Source organism: Gekko japonicus, unplaced genomic scaffold, assembly GCF_001447785.1.
Source record: "Gekko japonicus isolate JY-2015 unplaced genomic scaffold, Gekko_japonicus_V1.1 scaffold3701, whole genome shotgun sequence".
Classification (NCBI taxonomy): Eukaryota; Metazoa; Chordata; class Lepidosauria; order Squamata; family Gekkonidae; genus Gekko; species Gekko japonicus.
In genome coordinates, this window is record NW_015165348.1 from 18,477 (window position 1) to 41,341 (window position 22,865).

The window sequence follows — 22,865 nt, forward strand, 5'->3', positions numbered from 1 at the left end:
GGGTCTCAAGCAGAGGTCTGTCACATCACTCACTGCCTGATTCTTTCCACTCGAGGTGCTGGGGATTGAACCAGGGATCTTCTGCATGCAAAGCAGATGTTCTACCATTGAGCCTCACCCCCTTCTCTTAAGCTGTATGCCAGTAGGTTAGATTTATCAAATACCATTTTGCTCATTTGCAGATAGTACTGGTAGCTGAGTACCAAAGGAGATCTGCGATGGTATTTCTACTGCCACCATCCTTGGGGGGGGGGGTACTTCAGCCACACAGAGCCACGAAAGTGCTTGGGGTACTGAACCAGTCTTCCCCTTGGTGGGAAAGCAGCAATTTAGATCAGGGGAAATACCAAAGCACAGCTTCCTGATCAAATTAGCAACCTCATGCCTGGTCCACTGAAGAAGAGGTTTTTATACCCCACTTTTCTCTACCATAAGGAATCTACAAGTGGCTTACAATCGCCTTTCCCTCCCCACAACAAGCACCTTGTGAGGTAGGTGGGGCTGAGAGAGTTCTGACAGAGCTGTGACAGGCCTAAGGTCACCCAGCAGGCTTCAAATCCCGTTCTCCACATTAGAGTCCGCTGTCCTTAACCTGATACCATACTGGCTGAAGTGTGCGTGAAGGGGATGTAATCTATAGGTCTAACCATAGGTCTGCCACATGTTGCATCTAGGGAAGGAGTGGTTGAGGCAGGGAGCTAGTGTATTGGGAATGGGGGCAGGAAGGAGGAATGTTTTTAATTCTGCAAGCTGCTATGAAGACCCTGTGGTCAAAGTGACAGAGATCAAATAAAATAGCTAACCTCTAACTTTCTTTGCAAAAGCAGAAAGCATATTTCAGAATCAGCAATTACATGGGTAACTTGGGAAGCATGATATGAGCTGGGTATAGCAGTGTAAACTGGGTAAGAAATCCAGAGGGTTTGGTAATCTGTGCAATCTCAGTATACAACTACCTGCATTAATTCACAGGCATACATTAAGGTATAAACAGATACCTCTTTTTAGCATTTGTATGTTTTGCGAGCTGTTGGGGCAAAATGAAATTCCTAATTGCGAATTTGTTTTCTAGAGGGAGAAGTTGGGAAAGGTCAGTATCTCAGACTTCCAGATAACTGTGGGGTAACAGCTTCTTCAGAGAGTTGAAGAATACTTGATGGATCATGATTCTTATGTGATTTACATTGGCTTCTATACAGCAAGCGTTGGGTTTGTTTGTTGTTGTTGGGGTTTTGGTCCCTCATTCTCAAGAAGGAAAAATCACAAGGTCAGCCAATTGGAAAATGTGGAAGAACAAGACTTGCGTCCAATGGAACCTTACCAACAAGACTTCCAGGGCATAAGCTTTCAAGAGTCAAAGCTCACATCTGGAAAGCTTGTTGGTCTTTCAGGCGCTACTAGACTCTATTATTGTACTGCAGACCAACATGGCTACCCACCATAAATTATTTTCATGGAGAATGTGGATAAAATGGATTAAGCCACATTTCCTGTATTTTTCTCTTTTATAAATCCTTTGCTTTGTTGGATCCTCTCCTTGGTTTTTATGTCGCCTGGGCCACAGCCAGCAAAGAGCACTTAACCATTCAAACCCCACTTAAATATTCCAGCATGCAATGGAGGGGTTTGGGGATTAGCGCAAAGGTATGCACATAACGCTGCGGTGGCTCAAGTGGTTAAGACGCTGAACTGCAGGCTGTGGAAGGTCAGTAGTTCAGCAGTTCGAGATCCGGGTGCCGCATGACGGAGTGAGCTCCCGTCTCTAGTTCCAGCTCCTGCCAACCTAGCAGTTCGAAAGCAAGAAATTGCAAGTAGATAAATAGGTACCACTTCGGTGGGAAGGTAACAGCATTCCATGCGCCTTGGTGTTTAGTCATGCTGGCCACATGACCACGGAAACATCTTCGGACAGCGCTGGCTCTTCGGCTTTGAAACGGAGATGAGCACCGCAACCCTAGAGTCGGATTCGACTGGCTTTCGAGCAACGGAACCTTTACCTTTTACCTAGGCACATAACAGATAAGCTGGTTTGTTTTTCTGTAACATCTCACACATAAGAACATAAGAGATGCCAATGTTGGATCAGGCCAAAGGCCCATCCAGTCCAACACTCTGTATCACAGAGTGGCCAGAAATACCAGTGCCATCAGGATGTCCACCAGTGGGGCCAGGACATTAGAAGCCATCCCACTGTTGACCCCCCAAAGCACCAAGATGACAGAGCATCACTTGCCCCAGAGTCCCTATCTATACCTTGTGGCAACATTTTAATGATTTGTTTACATTGGCAGCAATTCCTTGCTCACATTAAACAATTCAGACACCGTGTTCTTTTTACCTTTTTACATTGCATGACAAACATTTCAACTATGGGAATGTCAAATGCACGTCTATAATGGAAAGAGATGGCACCTGTGATGTAATGCCCCTTTAACGGGAGCAGTCTCCCAGCACAGGTGTAAGCTGTAATGCCTAAAGTACTTATTATCCTGGATTTGGTGGGAGCCAGCATGTTGCTGATATCTGGCTCTGGTTCTGAGTTTAGCCCCTCTAGCAGGGGCTCATTCGAGATGTTAATACACTAAGTTGCTTGTTCCTTTTGACGCCTGACTATTATTTGGGTACTATCTACGGTTAATACTGAATGTTACAGTAACTGTGCAGGACATTCAAATCAGTCCAGTGCCAGCGTTGAGGTGTAGTTCTGTGATCCCTTTTAGGACAGTTTACAGAGTGTGGCTTTTGAGCCTGCGATTTAAGGGGAGGATCAGCACAGGCAGACTAGGTATTTTAACTCTTTCCCCTGCTAAAAATAGTTCCCTTCGAGTTGTTTTTGATCCCTACTGGAGAAAGCTTAAGTGTAAGAGTTCCCTGTTGGGTTAAATGTTCCCACTCACTGTACCAGCCTGTCCTTGTAAACTGCAACCCTGGTAGCTTCATATTATAAAATAAAATGGGTTGGATCCTATGGAGTGCCAGTTGTTGATTCTAGATTCAGGTGGGTAGCTGTGTTGGGCTGAAGCAATAGAACAAAGTTTGAGTCCAGTGGCACCTGTAAGACCAACAAAGTTTGTTCGGTTGTTGATTCTGGCAGAGTTGGAGCTCTCCTGTCTACTTTCCTCTAGCAGCTGCCTATGTGTTAAAAAGGCCATGGCAGGGACTGGTGGACCTGCAGGGAATGAAAGCCATGCAGAACTGGCTACTTCAGTAAAGAGAAAGTGGTCAAAACCACTACTAACCAGCGGATCATCTTCTACTAACAGAATGCCCTTTTGCCATTGGAAAGGAGGCATAGGATCCAACGCAGTGTCAGCAAAAAGGACTGGAAGCTACACTTCGGACCCAATCTGCTATGAATTTTTAAGTTAGTCTCTAGTGCTTTTCTAGCTGGGAGACTATTAATTTCCATAGAGACTTTCAGAATCAATAGAACATGGAAAAGGAGAGATGATCCAATACAGTGGTACAGTCTTACACTGTTCCTATTGCATTGTTAAATTTTGTAATCCACCTTGTATCTCAGTGGGAAAGGTGGACTATAAGTAAATTAAATTAATTAATGAACTGTAATACATGGCCCATGTTTACACTGCTCTGCCAAAGAAGAAAACTGCAGGCAAATGGGCTCTGAAAGGCAAGGCTTATTTGCTGCTTCAGCTCCTTATTTTCTTTCATCCATGGAACTCAAGGCAGAGCACATAGACCCTACAAAGCAGGGCAGAATGCGTTTTTGTGGGGTTTTTTGTCAAATTGTGTGGTACTTACAGGACTGTAAGATTATGATACCTTTCAGTGAAGTTTACAGAATGTATTTCCCAAAGTATGGGGAAATGTGAACTTCCCCCCCAAAAAAATTAGTTTAGAAGTTTAAAGGGGCATATGTGGCATTATAGACTGCTTCCAAAATCTTGGTTTATTTAGGATTTGGATTCAAGGGAGACATCATGACAACTGATGACCACAAGCTCTTTACTGCGTAAAACAATTTAATTCTGATAGGATAGAGAAGTTCTTCACTTAAGTGGAAGTCCCGTGGATATGATACTGTCGCCTGCTGTAGGTGAAAAAGATTGGTTTTTTCTAGGAAAATCCCCTCCCTGCAAATTAGCTGGATAATTTCCAGAAGGTTGCCTTCTACGGCCATAATGAAAAAGGGACCCATGACACCTTAAAACAGGGGTGTCGAACTCATTTGTTATGAGGGCCAGATCTGACATAAATGAGACCTTTTTGGGCCAGGTCATGTGTGTCATAAGATGTAATGCCAGGTAGCGGAGATATAAATTTTATAAAGGACACAAGCAAAAAGGGGTTTTTGTACTTAAAATAAAACCATGCCTAAAACATTAGCACTCTTGCAATATTTTGTTTATTTTACTGTGTCTGATAACTGACACCTCTTGCTCTGAATTATTGCATCAAAATGTCTGTGCTGTTGCAATCTTGAGTATGCTGTTCAGGTGTGTATCTGTAAGCTACAAACCTACAATGATGCAGCAGGACTGGAAGAAGCAGCAGAAGACAGCCAGTTCCACTGCGGGCCTGATAGAAGCCCTCCGCCGGGGGCCTGATCCGGCCTCCGGGCCGCATGTTTGACACCCCTGCCTTAAAGGCTATCACATTTATTGTGGCATAACCCCCTGTGAATCAGAGCCCACTTCATCAGATGCGCTGTTACATTCAGGTGAGCTGGGGCTGCACCCAAAAGGCAGCTATTCTCAGTGTTGAATTTGTAGTGGCAAATGGGGCATCCACACAATCAGCTGAGCAGCACTTTCCCTTCCCACCCCACTGCAACAGTCCTGCAACTTCCCTTGCCCATTCCTTTCCAAGTAACCTAAACATAAATGACATGCACCCTCCCCTTTATACAAGCTGGAGGAGTTTTTTTAATAATCCAAAAGCTTTAGAAATTAAGCACATTGATTAGATAATGTGAAGATAGTATACTTTTAAGACATGGGCTCCATGAACAATGGATTAATACTTGTTTTCAAAGTTATTTCATTAAATATGTGAATTACCGTTATCTCTATAAATAATTTTTTAAAAAACATTGATTTAATATAGATTAGGAATTCTCAGTTTGTCCCTACCACTGTTAATAAATGTGGAGCAAAACTAGCAGTTCTGCTGATATGTTTCCTTCTCTTCTTTAATCCTGGTCAGGAAACAGTCAAGCTAAAAGAAAGAAGGAGCAAAACGATGTAGGTTTGCGGCAAAATGAAAGGTTCATGGTTAAAGTTGCCAACTCCAGGTTGGCAAAGTCCTGGATGTTTGGGGGCGGAGCCTGTGGAGACCAGGATTTGAGGAGGAGAGAGACCTCAGCAGGGTATAATGCCATAGAGTCCATCCTCCGAAGTGGCCCTTTTCTCCAGGGGAATTGATCTTTGTAATCCGGACATCAGCTGTAATGCTAGGAGATTCCCCAGCCCCGACCGGGGGGTTGGCTACCCTCTTCATGGTGGAAGGACTCAAAAGAAGCGACTAGTTTGCCTCGTTGAGCTCCTATAACTCCTATGAATGTTCAAACATCAGCATCTCCTGGAATCCAGTAAAACAAGTACATGAAAACATGAGCTGTGTTCTAGAAAGAGTTCTGTGCTTCCCGTAGTGAGTGCCAGTGTCTCCATAAAGCCTGCCCTACAGTGTGGATGTTTGGGTACAAAAGCAAAATTTTAAACCACCTTCCAGGGAACTCCAGAGTTTCTTGGAATAGAAGATTATTAAGGGATTCCTCAGGGAGAAGGTCAGTATTGGCAGACGAGCTTTCCTCAAAGAAGCTTCTCTGCCATCTCACTGTGCAATGTGCAACAGCAGAGGGCCTTGACTCTCTTGGGCATGCTCTAGAATTGCACTTCCTGTTCACACGGGAGGAATGGTGAGGCCATACTTCAGAAGCTCCTACAGTGGGCTGAGGTTTCATATCCAATGCTAAGAGCGCATTCTTGATAGACTTTGTTAGCTAGGAATCGTTCCTTGAAAGTAATACATTTGAAAAAACACTGAGACAATAGCTTCTTCCAAACAGAAAGTACTCACGGGGAGTAGCCAGTTTTGTAAAGATGGGGAGCATGATGTCCTCTAGCTGCTGCTTTTGATCCAGGAAGTCTTGCATGGTAGGTTCCTTAGTATTTTCAAGCCAGTCTGTCTTGGCCTGGCAGGCCTTGTGAGTTATGCTCTGCACAGACAACATCAGAGGAGAGAATGAGAGAGTGACGTCTATACAATAAATTACAGTGTTGGCTTCATAGCCAGTCAGAATGTACGGGACAAAAGCATGAGGAGGTCCACACACTTCAGATTTTCCTGCAGTCTGCCTTGTACCTACCAGGGTCCTCAAAACTGAATCAGACCACTGGTCCATCTAGCTCAGCATTTAATTTAACTGGTAGTGGTTCTACAGGGTCGCAGGTGAGAAAGGCATTACCCAACATTTGCTACCTGAGATCCTTGTAACTGGAGATGGTAGAGATTGAACCTGGAACCTTCCATATGCAAAACATGTGCTCTTCGACTGAGCTACAGCCCCTTCCCATTTAATAGACGACATCTAAAACAGAACTGCTCCATCAGTGCCCCAAAGGTCTCGTGAAACGTGGGGGTTCTCAAAAGTCAGCTTCTTGAAAATCCCTATAGTCCATATAATGCTCTAGGGCAGGGTGCCCAACATGGTGCTCACGGGGCCTGCCATGTGCTTCAGGAAAGTAGGTGAAGCCATTGTGAAGGTAGAACCAGTAAATGGATTTTTCACTTGGATCCTCCCCACTGGATACAGGAGCCTCTTAACAGGGCCCATAGGGTTGAGACCCATGGGTCCACCATAAGGCAGTGGGAGCTAGGGAGCACCAGAGCAGTTCTCAAACCTCCTCCTGGTCTTTTCTCTATGTTCATGTTATCCCCCCCCCTTGCGGTTCTTATTCTGTGTTTATATGTGTGCTTGACTTCGCCTTCTGCGGCAGCTATTTTGTAGTATTGTTCACCATCCTGCCTCAAAATTCCAAACGTGCCCGCAGGCTCAAAAAGGTTGAGGGCCACTGCTCTAGGGCCACACTGTTTGGGGTTTAAAAGATCAAACCAGCACCTTGAATTCTGTCTGGAAGCTCACCAGTAACCTCCAGTGCTAGAAATAAGCACCCTGCAGATCATCTACATTCTTGGACCAGATGAAACTTCTGAACAGCAAAGAACAGCCCCTGTACACCATATTGCAATAATCACACCGTGAGGTTATAAATGTCAGATGACAGCCCTCTGTGTGCTGCTGACATACGGAGTGTTAATTTAGCACAACAGAGGACAATTTAAAGCCTCAAAGTCAGTTTTTTCTACCCTGGCCTGAAGATAAACTAATATGAAACCAAATTTTACATTTAAGTTGCATTTAATATGAAAACAGTATTAAAAACTATCCTGATTCCATTTACAATTTTACTTACTTTAATTTCTCCTGACCCTTTCCCATCCTAACCTTTTCTGAACGGAAAAATTCTAACCTCTGATGCATCCTTTTGATCCCCTTCTTTCCCACACATTGGATAGAATCCTACATCTTTTTCTACTTGTGCACTCCAGGTTGTGTGAGATTTCCATTTTTCCATTAGATTTTATGGCATGCATTGCCCAGCTTGACATAGTGACATTTATGTCATATACGGCCCTTGTAACAAATGAGTTTAACACCTCTGGCACAGACAGTGCATCAAAACAGAGAGAGAGAGAAATTGCACAGGATATGTAAGAGGAGAAGTAGAGCAGGCAAGAGGGGTAGTGAGTGTAATGTATTCAATAGCTGCCATTGAATACATGATGTATGTGAAACATCTAATTGACTTGCCATGTTGAGCTTCGTCCTGGGCTAGGATCCAAATCCATCCAATCGCATTGCTAGCCCAGGAAGCACCTAGCCAATCATCTTACAGCAAGCTCCCTGAGCGGGAACGTCCGTGATTGGTCCTTATATGAACAACCGTATTGGTTGGTATTTGTACAGTGGGTGTGGCTACATTAGCCGGGAGAGTTTAAAAGCAGGACAACTGCAATGTAAAAGCTGAACTGTTCTGTTCTGGCTATCAGATGTTGATCCGTGTTGGAGTTGTGTTCAAGTTGACGAATAAAGTTGTGTTCTTGCTGAATCACTCTCCGACTTCTTTGTTAAGCGATCGACTTAACAGTGAGTAGGTTCAATGGCCAAGTAGAAGGGTAAGGGGACTGGGGGGAAAAACAGAAAATAAATTGGGAGGGAGGTGTGTGATGTCCAAGTGCTTTCTCAGCTCCCACCCACCCAGTTACACCTTCCAGCAGCAAAGTTGATTCTCGTTACAGCTTGGGTTACAAGTAGCCAGTAAGGTACTGCTAACAAATAACTGTGCAGGATTACGTGCTGCTTATATAATGGAAGCCTGGGGAGGTAGAATAGGAATATGAGGTAATTTCTACTCCTCCCCCCCCTTCTTCTTCAGTGATTCACACTAACACCTTCCTTTCACAACACACAAAATAAGGTTATTGTCTTTTCTTTAGAAGGGCTCAGTGCTTGGTGGTTTGGTGAATAAGATAAGGAATGTAAAAAGTTATTGGTCATTCCAGCAGGGGGAAGCAGAACTCTGCTTTAAAATAGTTATAGATACCAATAGAATACATATCTGAGTTCTTTTCCTTCACTAGGCAAAGCCTAACTACTTGACTATTCTCCTGGTAGTTTCCCCGTGTTTCTCTGTTGCTTCCCCAAGCCCTATCTAATGAGGGTTTTCCCACACATCTTATTTTTGTTGTTTGTGTGCCCATACTGCATCAGGGTTTTTTACACCGCTAGTGCTTGTGAATAAACTGGCGACACTATAATGAAATATCAAAGCAACCACTAGAGGGAGCAAAACACATGCAGAAAAGGCAGGGAAATGACGCAATGCAGGCATACATGCAAGGAAATAACAGGAGAGGAAAAGCCCTGAGATGATAGGATTTTCCTCCACTTGACTCCCCCCCCCCCCGCGGTTTCCATAGCTTCTCATTGGCTGATGCTGCTTAGCATCTGCCTTCTCCCCCTCTAGGCAGGGATTTGCTGGGGGAAGAGCATAGGGGAAGCAAAAGGAAGCAGAGGAAGAGAATGAATGAACTTCTGGATAGTTTAAATGGGCAGAGCAGAGCAGATATAGAATTTACAAACAATTTTACTGAATATTCATTTCTGCAGTAAATCAACCAGGATCAGGAAGAATAAAACAAAGTGAGTTCAATTATAAGGAATTTTAAAAAGGCCTCTGCTTCTGATCCTGTTGTAGTATCTTACACAGAGTACTACTGAATATTTCATAAAGGCTTCAATAGCTTTTTTCCTGGACACAGCTCTCACACATATAAATCCTTCATGAAGGCTGACAATTTCTTTGGCGAAATTACTGAAGAGGGAAATCTTAATTATGGCCTTTGGATGGGTTGTTGTATCCCAGATCTGACCCAAGGACCTGTGAGCCCTCTCTAGAATAAGATCATAATCTTCTGGCAGGGACAGGCTGTCTCTTAAAATACACTGAACAAAGGCCACCATGTCTGTCCCTTCTAGGCATTCTCTGACCTCCATGAAGCGAATATTATTACAGCGGTTTCTGCTTTCTAGGTTTAAGAGTTTGCATTTTAAAGCTGTTACTTTAGACTGATGTTGTTAGATGGAAGCAGACGTAGAAACAGAAGAGTCTTCTAGGTCCGAGATCCTGCTATGGGCATTTGTTAGCTGTTCAGCTGCCTGCTTCTCAGACAGCAGTCTCTCCTGCTGTCTCTCCTGCCTTTGGTGTCCTCGAGGTTTCCTCTTAAGAGGGCCGCAATCAGTGGACCATCTGTGGCCACAGTAGGGAGCGCAACCTCATTGTTATGTTCAGCTGCAGCGGCCGTTTTGGATTTCGCCTGCGCAGCCGTCTTGCTGTGACTTCTTGGACTGTTCAAGGACTGTCGCCTAATCTGCCCAAGAGCAAAATATACTCAATGGTGCTGTGTTGAATCCAGTAGAGATGAGGGCCAGATGTCAGTGGATTGGACCCGTACAGGCCTGGAGCTCACTCAGGTGTGCTGTGTACAGCTTGAAGGCTCCGCCCCACTCCCTATATTGTCTCACATTGTAAGCCATTTTATGCATTCTTCTAACACACCCTCTCAACAAAATAAACTCATGCAGCTCAGCACTGACAGGGCAGGAAACAAAACAAAAAGATAAATAGCTCTGAACCATGGCTTGCCTTGGGTCATTTTGAAGTCCAAAGCATGGTTGGTGTAAATCATATTATACAGTAAAGTTATGGATAGACCTATATACATCAGCACATTCATAATGTTTGGGGAACCTGGATGGCTCTCTTTCTAGCTCAAGGAAAAAACATTTACCGGTGGTCAGTCTGAGGAAGACATTGCTTCTTTGCTATTCTTCCAAATTAGCCTGCCTATGAAGGCTGGATTTTGAAGGTTGAACTGTGACCACTGTGAGCAATTTCGGAATTTTCAGTGACCCCACAAAAATATATATACTTGGAGATTATCCATCTCTTCTTTTATGTCTGCATAAAGTATGCCACTAAATCCTACTGCCTGGCACAGTTAACAGCCACATTAATTTCTATATATTAAAAGAAGAAAGTTTTTCACTGTTAACAGGCATTCTGTACTATACCTTGTCTTCTTTATTAAGTCTTCCCTGAACCTTCTCAGGATCTGTAATTGTTGCCTGGATTTGGACGATAAGCAGCCTTAAGTTTTGTTTGGCTTCTGAAAATAAAAGAGAGACAGAAAATAGCTGAAATATTTAGAAAAGTGACTGCGATAGCAATCCTAAACAGGTCTAAACAGAAGTAAACCTAGTTTTATTCAATGGGGCTTATTCCTAGGACAGGGCTCTTAGGAGTGGACCATAAACAAACTCTATAGCAGAAAGCTACAATAACGTACATCAGAGGTGGATTAAATTACCAGTTGGCTTTTGCCCATATGCACACATTTTTATAGAATAGTTGCTGCAGAGCAAGGTGAGTAAATAATGATGTTGGGAACTGGTTGTGTGTAGCACTAAAATTTAGCATAAGCAACCTGGGAGAAAGGAAAAACTACCACAACCCCAGGAAAACCACAACAAAGAAATCTAAGAACACAGGCTCTGGAGCAGAGGAAAGTTAAAGGACAAAAACAAGGTATAATCTTTCTGTCTAAGATTTAATATGTGCCATACATCTATTAAACTAATTGTTCAGTATATTTGGATACCTTTTATTTTTAAAATATTAGAGCTGTCCATCCTATTGTTCACTACCAAGTTAAAATCTCCACCCAGAATTACAGCACCATCTACAAAGAGCTAAAGCATCCAACACTTTATAGAACACACTGTTTATTTTTGGAGTATATATATTAACTAATGTCATTCTCCGGTGTCCCAAAGTCCTTTTAATGCCTAAAATGCTCTGTATTTTTTTCCTGCCTTCTACATTACACTTTGCTTCTTGAGAAATGTCTTGCAGGCCTTAACGACATCACAGAAGATTTCTTACGATGATCTGGAGCTTCTTTATGACGTCACACAATCCTCCTTCAGTCAGTGGGCTCATGGCATTGCCTGCATTCAGGCCTCACCAGCGCTCAAGCTGGGAGCTTGTTCATAATGGAAGGATTTATTTGACTAGGATACCTTCAAGATAATCAGAATAGATTTCAAAAGGCCACTTGCAGCCGTACCTACCCAAGGACAACCAATGAACGGGAGATATTTCTTGCCGAAAAGTCATCGAAGCCATGTTTCTGCGAAGCCCTTTGCAGGTTTTTCTCTTGTGGACTGCCCTCTTGTTCCAAGATGTTGTTGATGCCTGTGAACGGCCAGCTTGGACAAGAGTTGGTTGGGATATGACTCTGCAGGATCTGATGCAAATGTCTGAAGAACAATCCAATGGCATACACAGCTCGGTGTGTCAGATCTGCCGCAAGTTTACCGGCATAGGGCTATCCAAAGAGTGCCTACAGGTTTTAAATGCAAGCTGTAAGATGGCACTCTTTATAGCTGTGGTTTTATCTTTATTCTATCTTTTACCCAAACTGAAAATAGCAACAAGGAGAAAGGTAAGATGTATAGCGGTTGTGTAGTGAAGAAAACAGTCCACTCTCAGCTGGTCCATTTCACGGCACCTAACTTTCACTGGAGAGAAAACAATGTATGTGTTTTTTAAACTCTTCTGGTGCCTCATAGGATGGACCCTGCTGGGGTGGGGGTGGGGGTGGGGAGGAAACACTCTCAAAATAGGAATATGAATTTGAGACAGAGGCTAGAGCTGTTCTACCATGAGAATAAGCCCTGAGTAACATATATCTAGGACAGTGTGGGCATATCTACACTACAAATGTAGGTGGTTGTTATTCCTCCCAACCCCAAAGTATTCTGGTAATCATAGTTTTCCTGCACTTCTGAAAATTCTGTTAATCCTTTGCCAGGTCTTTTCATTTCCCTTAAAGAATTATGGGAATTATACTTTGATATTGAGAACTCTATTGGAACTCTTGTTCTATCAGCAGAGCTCTATTGACAGTACTTTGGATCCAATCCAAAGAATAAAACAGTGAAAGCCCCTTCCTTCTTATCTGTGTGCCAGAAAAAAGCTTTGCTGACTTAATTACCACCGATCAAGCAACTGTTAAAAAAAACTAGTATAAAAAGGAACTCTGCTTAATCTCTCTGTTGAGTGTCCTTATTCTTGGGGGTGGTGGTGGAAGAGTTAACTCATTTTGCCTTTTTTTCTCTCCTGGTCAGGAAATGATCCAATCACCGGTACTTTCAGCCACTTTCAAAATGAGTCCTGAACACACCCACAACACAGAAAAGATGCTCTTCAGATTGGTGGCTAACACCTCCAAAATGATGAAGTACATGAAACACGTCGCCCATCATTACAGGAAAGAAATTAGACATCATAGACTGAGCAAAAAGAAAAAAGCCGAGGACATGGACGATGAACAGCTCTTCTCTGTTTGTTCCCACCATCACAGCTCCAGTGGGGACAGTGCCATGCATGGATTCTAAACAATAACGAATGAAAGGACTCTTGCTTCTTTGCATACAATCCTTGCAATGCTGCCCTTAAGCCAACCAACAGGAAGGTAGATGACAAAAGCCAGGAGGTGCTCAGCATGGTCCAAAATGGAAGGGGCATGAAAGAAGGGCAATTAAATTTTTTTAAAGTCAAGCCAAAGCAATTTGCATTTAAAATATCAATAATTAAAAGACTATATTTGGTGGACCCACCAGTAAAATGTGGCATGGCCTATGTGTGTGTTAACTGCCGTCAAGTCGCTTCTGACCTGTGGTGAACCTATGAATGAATGACCTCCAAAATGTCCTATCGTTAACAGCCTTGCTCAGGTCTTGCAGACTGAGGCCCCTGGGGCTTCCTTGACTGAATCGATCTATCTCATGTTGGGGCTTCCCTTTTTCATGCTGCCTTCAACTTTTCTTAGCATTATTGTCTTTTCCAGTGACTCTTGTCGTCTCATAATGTGACCAAACTATAATAATGTGACCAAATATTTGTGTTGTTAGCAGCCCACAGTATCTGTAAAACTCTCCTCCAACACCACATTTCAAATTAATCAACATTCTTCTTGTCACCTTTCTTCAATGTTCAACTTTCATACCGATACATAGTAAAGGGGAATACTATGGCATGAATTATCTTAATCTTGGTCACCAGCAACACATCCTTATCCTTAAGAATCTTTTCTGGCTCCTTCATGGCTACCCTTTACAGTCTCAGTCTCCTTCTGGTTTCTTGGTTTCAGTCTCCCTTTTGGAAGATGATAGAGCCAAGAATATCTCAAATTGGTAATGTTCCTTCCCCCAATTTTCACTCCACCCTCATCTAAATCTAATCCAGCCTTCCTTACTGATAAAATTCATCCTTGTCTGACACTGTAGCACCTTTGACTTTGGAGGATTTAGAGATGAAGATCTCACTTTCCTCTACTTTTCTTATAACTGGGTTTCCGCTGGCACCAGAGGCCTCACCAACTCTGACTCTATCCCTCTTAATAAATCAACAGAGTGTTTATCTACTTCTGTTCTGGCAGTGGAGTGACAGACCGGGCAGCATGTAAGTAAGGTTAGAGGAATGATGCTAAAGATGCGTTTCTAAAATAGAGATACATTTTTAAACTAAATAAACAAGTGCTTTTTTTCTTCTTTTTCCCCTTGTACTGTATGGTGGATTTTTTTTATAGACAGATACTGTTCTAAAGTTTTGGTTAATGTTTTGCCAACTATTTCAGCTATGAAATACCTAGGGTAGTAGGTGAGCTGTAAGTTAGTCAATCCACTCAGAATTCTACTTCTCACTCACACACACACACCACAATTCACACAGCCTACTAGGATTTTGTTTTTGTGCACTTGGATGAGTTGCATACTCAGGGACTCCGCTATATTCCACACAGGAACATATATTTTTCTACCAAACCAACAACTTCCTCAGACTTTTTCTCAAAACCTTTCTCTCACCCCACCTTTCCAAGAAACTCTTTTTTTCATCCTATCAGCAGTCTCTCTCTCCACAACCAATCAGCATGCACAATGCCAGCCCCTACCTCTTTCTTTTTTCTTTCCTCTAGGACTACAACTTTAGTAATATAACCACTGTACACGTAATTTACGAAAACATTGAATTATGAACTCATAAACACTCCAGAAGTCAATAATCACGATAGACACCTTCGCCAATTGGAAACCATTCTGTTTCTCCATATTCTGTCCTAACAGTAGCCTCTTGTCCAGAGTGCAGGTTGTGCATCAAAACAATCAGATGTTGTGTCATACCCATTTCTTTTGAAAGCAGCTATAACTTTTCATGATCCACACAGTCAAAGGTTTTGCTGTAATCTATGAATCACAAGCTAATTTTCTTCTCAAATTCTCTTGTATGCTCCAGCAACTAACATAAAATTGCAATATGATCTCCAGTGCCTCTTCCATTTCTGAAACCAGCTTAACATCTGGAATTTCTCATTCCATATATGGTAAGAGTCTTTGTTGTAAGATGCAAGCATCACTTTACTCATGTGAGAAGTTAATGTGATGGTCTAATAGTTGCTGCAGTCTTTGACATCTTTTTTTGGAATTTGAATATAAATTGACTGTTCCCAGTATGTGGGCCATTGTTTTGTTTTCCATATTTATTGGCATATTCTTGTTAAGATCTTGATGGACCCTGTTTCTGTGGCTTAAAATAGTGCTACTGATATCCCATCTGTCTCTGGTGATTTGTTTCTCCCAAAAGCTCTCAATGCAGCTTTCACTTCACTTTCTAAAACTGTAGGTTCTTCAAAAATTTATTCTTGGGAGAAATCCTTTCATCTCTTCTGTATAGTTCTTCAGTGTATTGTTCCCATCTTTTCTTTATTTTGTCCTGTTCAGCTAATGTATTTCTATGTTGATCTTTCAGCATGCCTAACCAGGCTTTAAAGTTCACTTTGATTTCTTGGATTGCGTGGAACAGATCTTCCTTTTCCTGTTCTTCTCTTCTATTTCTTTACATTCATCATTGTAATAGTTCTCTTTGTAAGTGCAAGTCACTGGAATGCTGCATTTAGACTTCTGATTCCATTTCTGTCACCTTTTACTTTTGATTCTTATGAATCTTTAGCGATTTTAAGAGTTTCATCAGTCATCCATCAAGGCTTTTAATTTCATTTTGTTATAAGAATTGTGCATTCTTCCCTGATGATATCTTTGGTTTCAACCCATAGTTCTTCTGGATCACATTTATTTTAAATTAGTAACGCAAATCTGTTCTTCACATAGTCTTTAAACTCTTCAAGAATGTTGTTTAGAATATATTTTAGCACTATGAATGTTTTGGTGTTTTTCTTCAGTGTTATTCTATTTTTCAACAGTAACCTTTCCTTTGTCCAATAAAAGCTCTATAACTTAATGCCTTGAGCAGTATAACAATCTGAAATTTCATGTATAATCTCTGTTTATTTCCCAAAAGATAAAAGGAATAACAAAATTGCAACATCCAAGGTTACATTAGAATTTTGATCTGAGAGTAGAGAGTGATCTGCTTGAATTAAAATCATTGAAATTCACCAGCCTCAGAAGGATAAAATGGCATCTTGGATTAGAATATAGAGGGCATTCCAATAAAATATGAGAGTATGTCAGAGCAGGGAAGATGCAAAAAGCAGCCTCTCGTAACCACTGTTGAATAGGGGTGTGCAATGTTTTTTACCAGTATTTTTTGGTTCAGGTCTACCGGTATGGTATTTGGATCCAGGATTTTTTTGGAAATCCCCAAAATTTTCAGGTCCAATAGACCAGAACCAAAAAAATGCAGGTAGAAAAATACCAGCCTGATCCTGGTGCTGGCTTGGCTTCTCCTGATCCTCAGGCTGACTTCTGCAGTCCCTTTATAGTTTAAAAGGACTCCATAAGCCCACCTGACAAACAGCTGAGAGGTGGGAGCAATCTGTAAGGATCTCTGTAAACCAATAAGAGTGCGGGATAACAAGACTGCATTGTCTGCATACAGCAGAATAGGAATGTTATGATGTGCTAGACAAGGAGGATGACAGGATTGATCAAAATGGCTTGACAGATCCTTTAAATATAAATGAAACAGATATGGAGCCAGTAGACAACCTTGTCTGACACCACACTTTATTTATTTATTTAAATTTGTATCCCGCCCTCCCCGCCAAGGCAGGCTCAGGATGGCTTCCATTAAAAGTTAAAATACATTAAAAACAAATTCATTAAACACAATACACATCATAAAAACTCATAACATACAAATAACTAGTAACAGTGAGTTCAGTTAAAGTGCTAGTGGCGGTATAGCATGATTTCAGTAGGCCATGGTGTAGCCAATGTACTTTTAAAGCCCTATATGGCCAGGGGCCAGCATACTTATGAGACTGCCTCACCCCATATGAGCCCTGATGGGCACTGATTTCCACAAACCAACATCTTTTGGTGGTCCCCAGCCCCAGGGACATCCAATTGGCCTCCGCATGGTGGAATGAGCTACCCATGAGTTCAGGGCCCTGCGGGAATTATTGCAGTTCCGCAGGACCTGCAAGACGGAGCTCTTCCACCGGGCATTCGGTTGAGGCAGCAGACGTCCCCCGCCCCCATCTTTTTTGCCCAATCATCCATCAGTGGCCTGGTCCTGACTGGACATCTAATTAGATATCGGACTGCTTGACATCTGATCTCTCTGTTTAACATGGTATTTTATGATATGATATTATTATGTGCAAATTGGTATTTTAACATTATTTTAGCTGTATTATTTTAATTGTCGTACACCGCCCTGAGCCCATTTGGGGAGGGCAGCATATAAATCTAACGAAATAAATAAATAAATAAAATATTATTATCAATAATTGAAAAGATAAGGAAATAAAAGCCTGGAGAAAGACTCAAGTGTCTGTGGCCAAAATGGAAGGAATTCAACCTCAGGCTCCTTGGATTCAGCTCCAGCATCAATTAATTACTGTATATTGAAAGGATCTTCAGGTGGGTCAAATTTTTTATTGTGTGTGTTGACACCTGTTCAGGATCTGGCTTATCATGAGTTAGATCAGAACGATGTTTCAAAGAAACTCAGGAGTTACAGATCTTACCTGCCCAGTCCAGGAATTCAACACACTCCGTCTGCTCATACCGGTAGGCAATATCTCTAGCCTTTTCACCCCGAAAGGTTGTTGCAAATATGTCAGCGTCCAGTTCTACAAGAGTTTTCAAAGTTTCCAGTTGGCCCCAGGCAGCGGCACAATGGAGGAGAGTATAACCTATGAGGGGTGAACCAAATCACTATATAAATCTTTAAATGTAACCACCTCGCCTATCTAGCCCAAGGTGGCTTACAAACATGACCACAAGGTCCAGCAAGATGACTAAAAACAGAATGAAACTTAAAATACAGAGCCACAGGCTCCCCAAAAAGAACCACCAGCAGCACAATTGGTAGTCAGAAAAAGTATGATTACTATCCAGATTAGGACATATGCCATCAAGACATTTATTTACTTATTTAAATCAGGCCTTTACACATTTTCTTTGGCTCTAGTAAAAGGTAAAGGTTTCCTTGCTCGAAAGCCAGTCGAGTCCGACTCTAGGATTGCAGTGCTCATCTCCGTTTCAAAGCCGAAGAGCCAGCGCTGTCCGAAGACGTTTCCGTGGTCATGTGGCCGGCATGACTAAACACCAAGGCGCACGGAATGCTGTTACCTTCTCACCAAAGTGGTACCTATTTATCTACTTGCAATTTCTTGCTTTCTAACTGCTAGGTTGGCAGGAGCTGGGGCCAGAGACGGGAGCTCACTCCGTCTCGAACAGGTGAACTACCGACCTTCCACAGCCAGCTTAAAAATTTAGGAACCAGAGTAATAGTTCAGCCTTATGTTATGAATGACCATATTTTCTAACTATTGCTACCACAAAAAAATACTAAGGACAATGAAATTTCCAGGCACCATGGTGACCTGGTGCCTGGGATTTGTCAAACCCCGATTTAAATCACTTCTCACCAGCCTTTCTTCTTATATCAAAGCTCTAAGATGGCTCACAGAATGTAGTAACAATAAATATATTTCAAAAGACCACTTCAACAATGACAGATCATCTCTTATAGTACTAAAATTATTAACCCAGCTAGAAAAACTGCCGTGCCAAATAACTAAATGCCCTCAAAAGCTCTTCTGAGTAATCTAGCTTTACACCTCTTTCTGAGCACCAAGGCAGAGAAAGCTTTCCTCGCTGACTCCAGCAGACTATTCTGTATACTATCAGGGAGGGCACCAGAAAAGCCTGCAGCCAGGCTATGGCAGTCCTCACAACGTTTCAGCACAGCACTGACAGAAAACCTTGCTGTCATGAGTATAACTACCGCACTGGCTCATATGAGGAGAGATGGGTTGGCAGGTCACAGCCTGTTGTGGAGGACAACAGAGGCCAATACCAGCAGCTCAGATTAAACATGGAAACACTCAGGCAGCCAGTGCAAAGGTTTTAACATACAGGCCATATGGACGAAATGATTAGCCCCTGACAACAACCAAGCGGCCACAGGTTAAACCACAGCCTATACAAAAGCCAACAGAGATGAGAGCCTGGAGATTGTATGTGAAACAGTTCCGTGACACAAGTGCAATGATTTAAAAAATAGGATGGAGACAGAAAGCATCACACAATGGGAGTGAAAGAAGTAACTGTGGGGGAAACACTGTTGGCACATGGATTGATACACAAAGGGTGCGTTCAGATGCGCCATTTGATCTGGTGTCGGCACGCTTCAGCAACGGATTTTATATGCACGATCACACAGTCAACATCTGCCTCCCGTCCCCAGCTGTTGGTTTCTGGCTCAAAACCACTTTAACCCGGAGTATTTTGTTACCAGGTCCCAAAATGATGTTTTCCCAACTCTCCCATTTAAAGCCGCATTTCCCCCCTGTGTGATCACTCCTCCGATGTCAAGCCACTTCCGGTTTAAACCCCCTCCCCGCTCGAAAGCTGCCCGAGGCTTCCACTTTTTGCCCACCATTTTTTTAATGCGCTGGCGGTGTGCGCATAGGCAGAGCTCCGCTACTGTGTTTAGAAAACCGACATTTAAACGGTCACTTGTTTTAGCGTTTAGATGAGTTCGGGATCTCACGGAGGCCATTTTCGGGTCAAACTTTTAAAGGGAAGTCTTTTGTTGGAGGGGTTGGATTGATTCGCCCTGGTAGTTCTGCGCATGCGCCATGATAGTTTCCCCCCATTCTATGGAGAGGCGCCTATGCACATGCGCAAACTGAGAAAAAAAATTTAAAACCCTGCCAACACACGCTCCCTTGTGTCGGTACTGTAGATGCTGGGGAGCAACGTGACTGTGCGGTGAGGCGAGATAAGGGAGGTAAGTGTGATTGCGATTATCCAGATCAAATATAATCCGGTCAGAACCGGAACAGTTTAACCTGCTCTCAGCACGCCATCTAACCGCACCCATTGTGGTGTAGCAGAAGCGGTTCTGCTTCTCCATATAATTTCCCTTTACCCCACCTTAATGACTTCCTTTTTTGGTGTAGTGGTTAAGAGCGTGGACTCTAATCTGGGAGAACAGTGTTTCATTGCCCACTCCTCCACATGCAGCTGCTGGTGTGACCTTGGGTCAGTCTTTCAGAGCTGTTCTCTCAAGAGCAGTCCTCAGAAGAGCTTTCTCAGCCCCACCTCCCTCACAGGGTATCTGCTGGGGGGGGGAAGGGAAGGAGACTGTAGTGAAGGGCGAGGTATAAATCGAATCTCCTCCTCCTTCTTCTTCCTAGCAGGTTCTCTCACATTCATGAATCAATTGTAAATTATCAGGTCAGGTGTGTGTGTGGGGGGGTCTTCAGTAATACTGTTCATTTGATAGACAGTCATTGCTCATACTTTTAAAATTTTTACTGTCCATATTTGTAATAGTGCATTACAGAACAATGATTATAAACATAAAGTTCTAAAATGATTCAGTTTGGGCTGGCTAGAAATTGAAAATCAGTCATTAGCCCCTCCCATTCCCCCAAAGAACTGATTATTCACAATTAATTCATGAATGTGAGAGAACTGGCTGGCTGGCAGAAAAACATGACAATTAGGAAGGAGAAGAGGAACATTTCAATGGATAGTAGCTGTGAGTATGATGCTGCAATTGCTTTAAGTTTTTAAAAAGTCACCACAAATCACATGGGGGGGGAATAAGAGCAATATATAAAAACAGTGGAGTGCAATAGACTGACAAAGACATCTAGATTCTCTGTAAAACGGATGAATGCATGCAACAAGGGAGGTTTACAACCAGGTGTTGAAATTTTAAAGTCTCCCTTCCCTTTGTTAGAGAAAAAAATTAGCTAGCAGTATAGTTAAAAATGTTGTTGACTTATCTTTGCAAGACTGGGGAAGAATCCTAAACACAAACTCAGAACAGTGATTAAACCTAACAAGGAGATTGCTAAAAAGTTGTCTGAGGACCCAAGGAGCAGTACAGTAGGACAGAAAAATCCAGCGCACATAGTTGGGAAAGATTAATGTAGTGACAGGCTTCACGATATCTTTAGAGGGACTGACAGATATCTTTTGGCCAACAACCCTGCTCTAGAAATGCTGTCAATTACATACCTCTGGCTGTCTTATCCTTTAGGTCCACCCCATATTTTGCCAGTGTCCGAATAACATCGCTCTTCCCAGCCATGCAAGTTGCATAGAGCAGATCCCTCCCTACAATATCCTTTTCCATCAGTAGCTCAGTGGCCTTTTCACGATCAGGATCTTCCGGGTCATCAAAAATCTGTTGTACCCCTTCTGTGTTCCCAGTCAGAGCAGCCCTCAGGAGAGGATTGAAAGTTACTGGTTCCTCTTGAGGCCCCAAATCTTCAAGTGTGCTTACTTCCACTGAGCCTGACGATTCTTTCTCTTCTACCAGTTCCATTTCTTTCCAAACAACCTGAGAAGACAGAAGGAACATGGAGTCTCTATAAGCAGACTCCAGATTGAGTGATTTGTATGTAAAGTCTGTCTACCTGAACTTTATACCTCTTTTGCCAAGGCCCTCTTCTGTGATCTGGAGGTCCCTTAAATGTCCTTTCCTTTCTACTGAGCAAGGGAGGAGAATGAAACCCACCCATCCCCAGAAGGACTGTTCTGTTCATCAAAGGAGCATCTGTTCAGATCCCACTTCTGAACTCTGCCTATTCTTAGCTACATTTGGGGTGGAAAGAGGGCACCATGATCCATCCTGTTTCCATTATCCAAGTTTGCCATTCCGTTTACCTGCAACTTCTGGCAGTGAGTATAGAATAGGACAGTCAACTTAGGGAAAATGCTGTCTTGTATAGACTTACTATGATAGGCACTCTACTTTCCTGATAGCATTATTTGAAAGCATTACTGGAGTAATAATTGTTCTACAAAATACTTTTGGAAGTGGCCAAAGAATAAAAGGGAAGTCTTGATTATTCACAGTTGACTGTCTGGGAACCAATCAACTGAGAAAATAAAATATAATGCCATTTGCATTCTCCGACACCTACGTAAAGTTCCAACATGTGACTTTTCTACCATGACAATTTACTTCCCTTCCAGTTTAGTTCAAATATACCCTCTTATCATGAGAAAAATCCAGATTAAGAACAACAGGTTTAAGGGGTTTTTTAAACTAAGATTTTTATTGTTTTCCACAGTGTCTCATTGGCTGATACTGCTTAGTATCTGCCTATGCCCCTCATGAAAGCTTATACCCAGAATTAAACTTTGTTGGTGTCGTGGGTCTTGGCTCTGCTGAGGCTGACTATTTCTCAGATGAGGAAGAGGCATGGAGCAACCCAGCCTCCTCTGGAGTCAGTCCAGAAGAGGAACCTTTACCAGCACCTGAGGGAGAAGAGGCCCCAGCATTTGCACAGGAGGGGCAGCAAGGCGAAGAGACTGAGGTGCAGTCAGAGGGAGAGACTGGTCCAGAGCCTGGCCCAGCAACCCCAGTTGGAGACACCTCGAGACCAGAATCCCCATCTAGCTCACCTGAATGTCCCAGAATCAAGGCACGTCAGCATCTGAATGTGCAAGAGAGGAGGAGGAGTGCTAGACTTCAGCTGTTGCAAAGGCAACATGAGGGGCTGTGAGTCTTTGCAGATTGCTTCCCAGGGAAGAGAGGCTCCGGTCATAGGCAACCATGCTCACCTGCCTTGGCATGGAAGCAACCGTGCGTTCTCGGACCTTGTACCTGCTGTCAGCCTCCGCTCCTTGCTTCTGAGAACTCTGACTGATTTCCCAGCATTCTGACCTTCAGCTCTGTTTCTTGGCTTGCTTTTGGACTGTGCTTTCAGTGAAAGGT

General features: G+C 42.8%; 1 protein-coding gene across 1 annotated transcript; it reads right to left on the reverse strand.

Annotated features, from left to right (window-relative positions):
* Positions 1 to 5,527: 5,527 nt before the first annotated feature.
* Positions 5,528 to 21,503, reverse strand: ANKRD45 (ankyrin repeat domain 45). Its single transcript, XM_015410575.1, has 5 exons — positions 21,158 to 21,503; positions 17,644 to 17,811; positions 10,661 to 10,755; positions 6,043 to 6,181; positions 5,528 to 5,544 (listed from the first exon to the last, which is right to left on the reverse strand). Exons 1-5 carry the CDS (start codon positions 21,501 to 21,503, stop codon positions 5,528 to 5,530), a joined length of 765 nt encoding a protein of 254 aa, XP_015266061.1.
* Between the last annotated feature and the right edge of the window lie 1,362 nt (positions 21,504 to 22,865).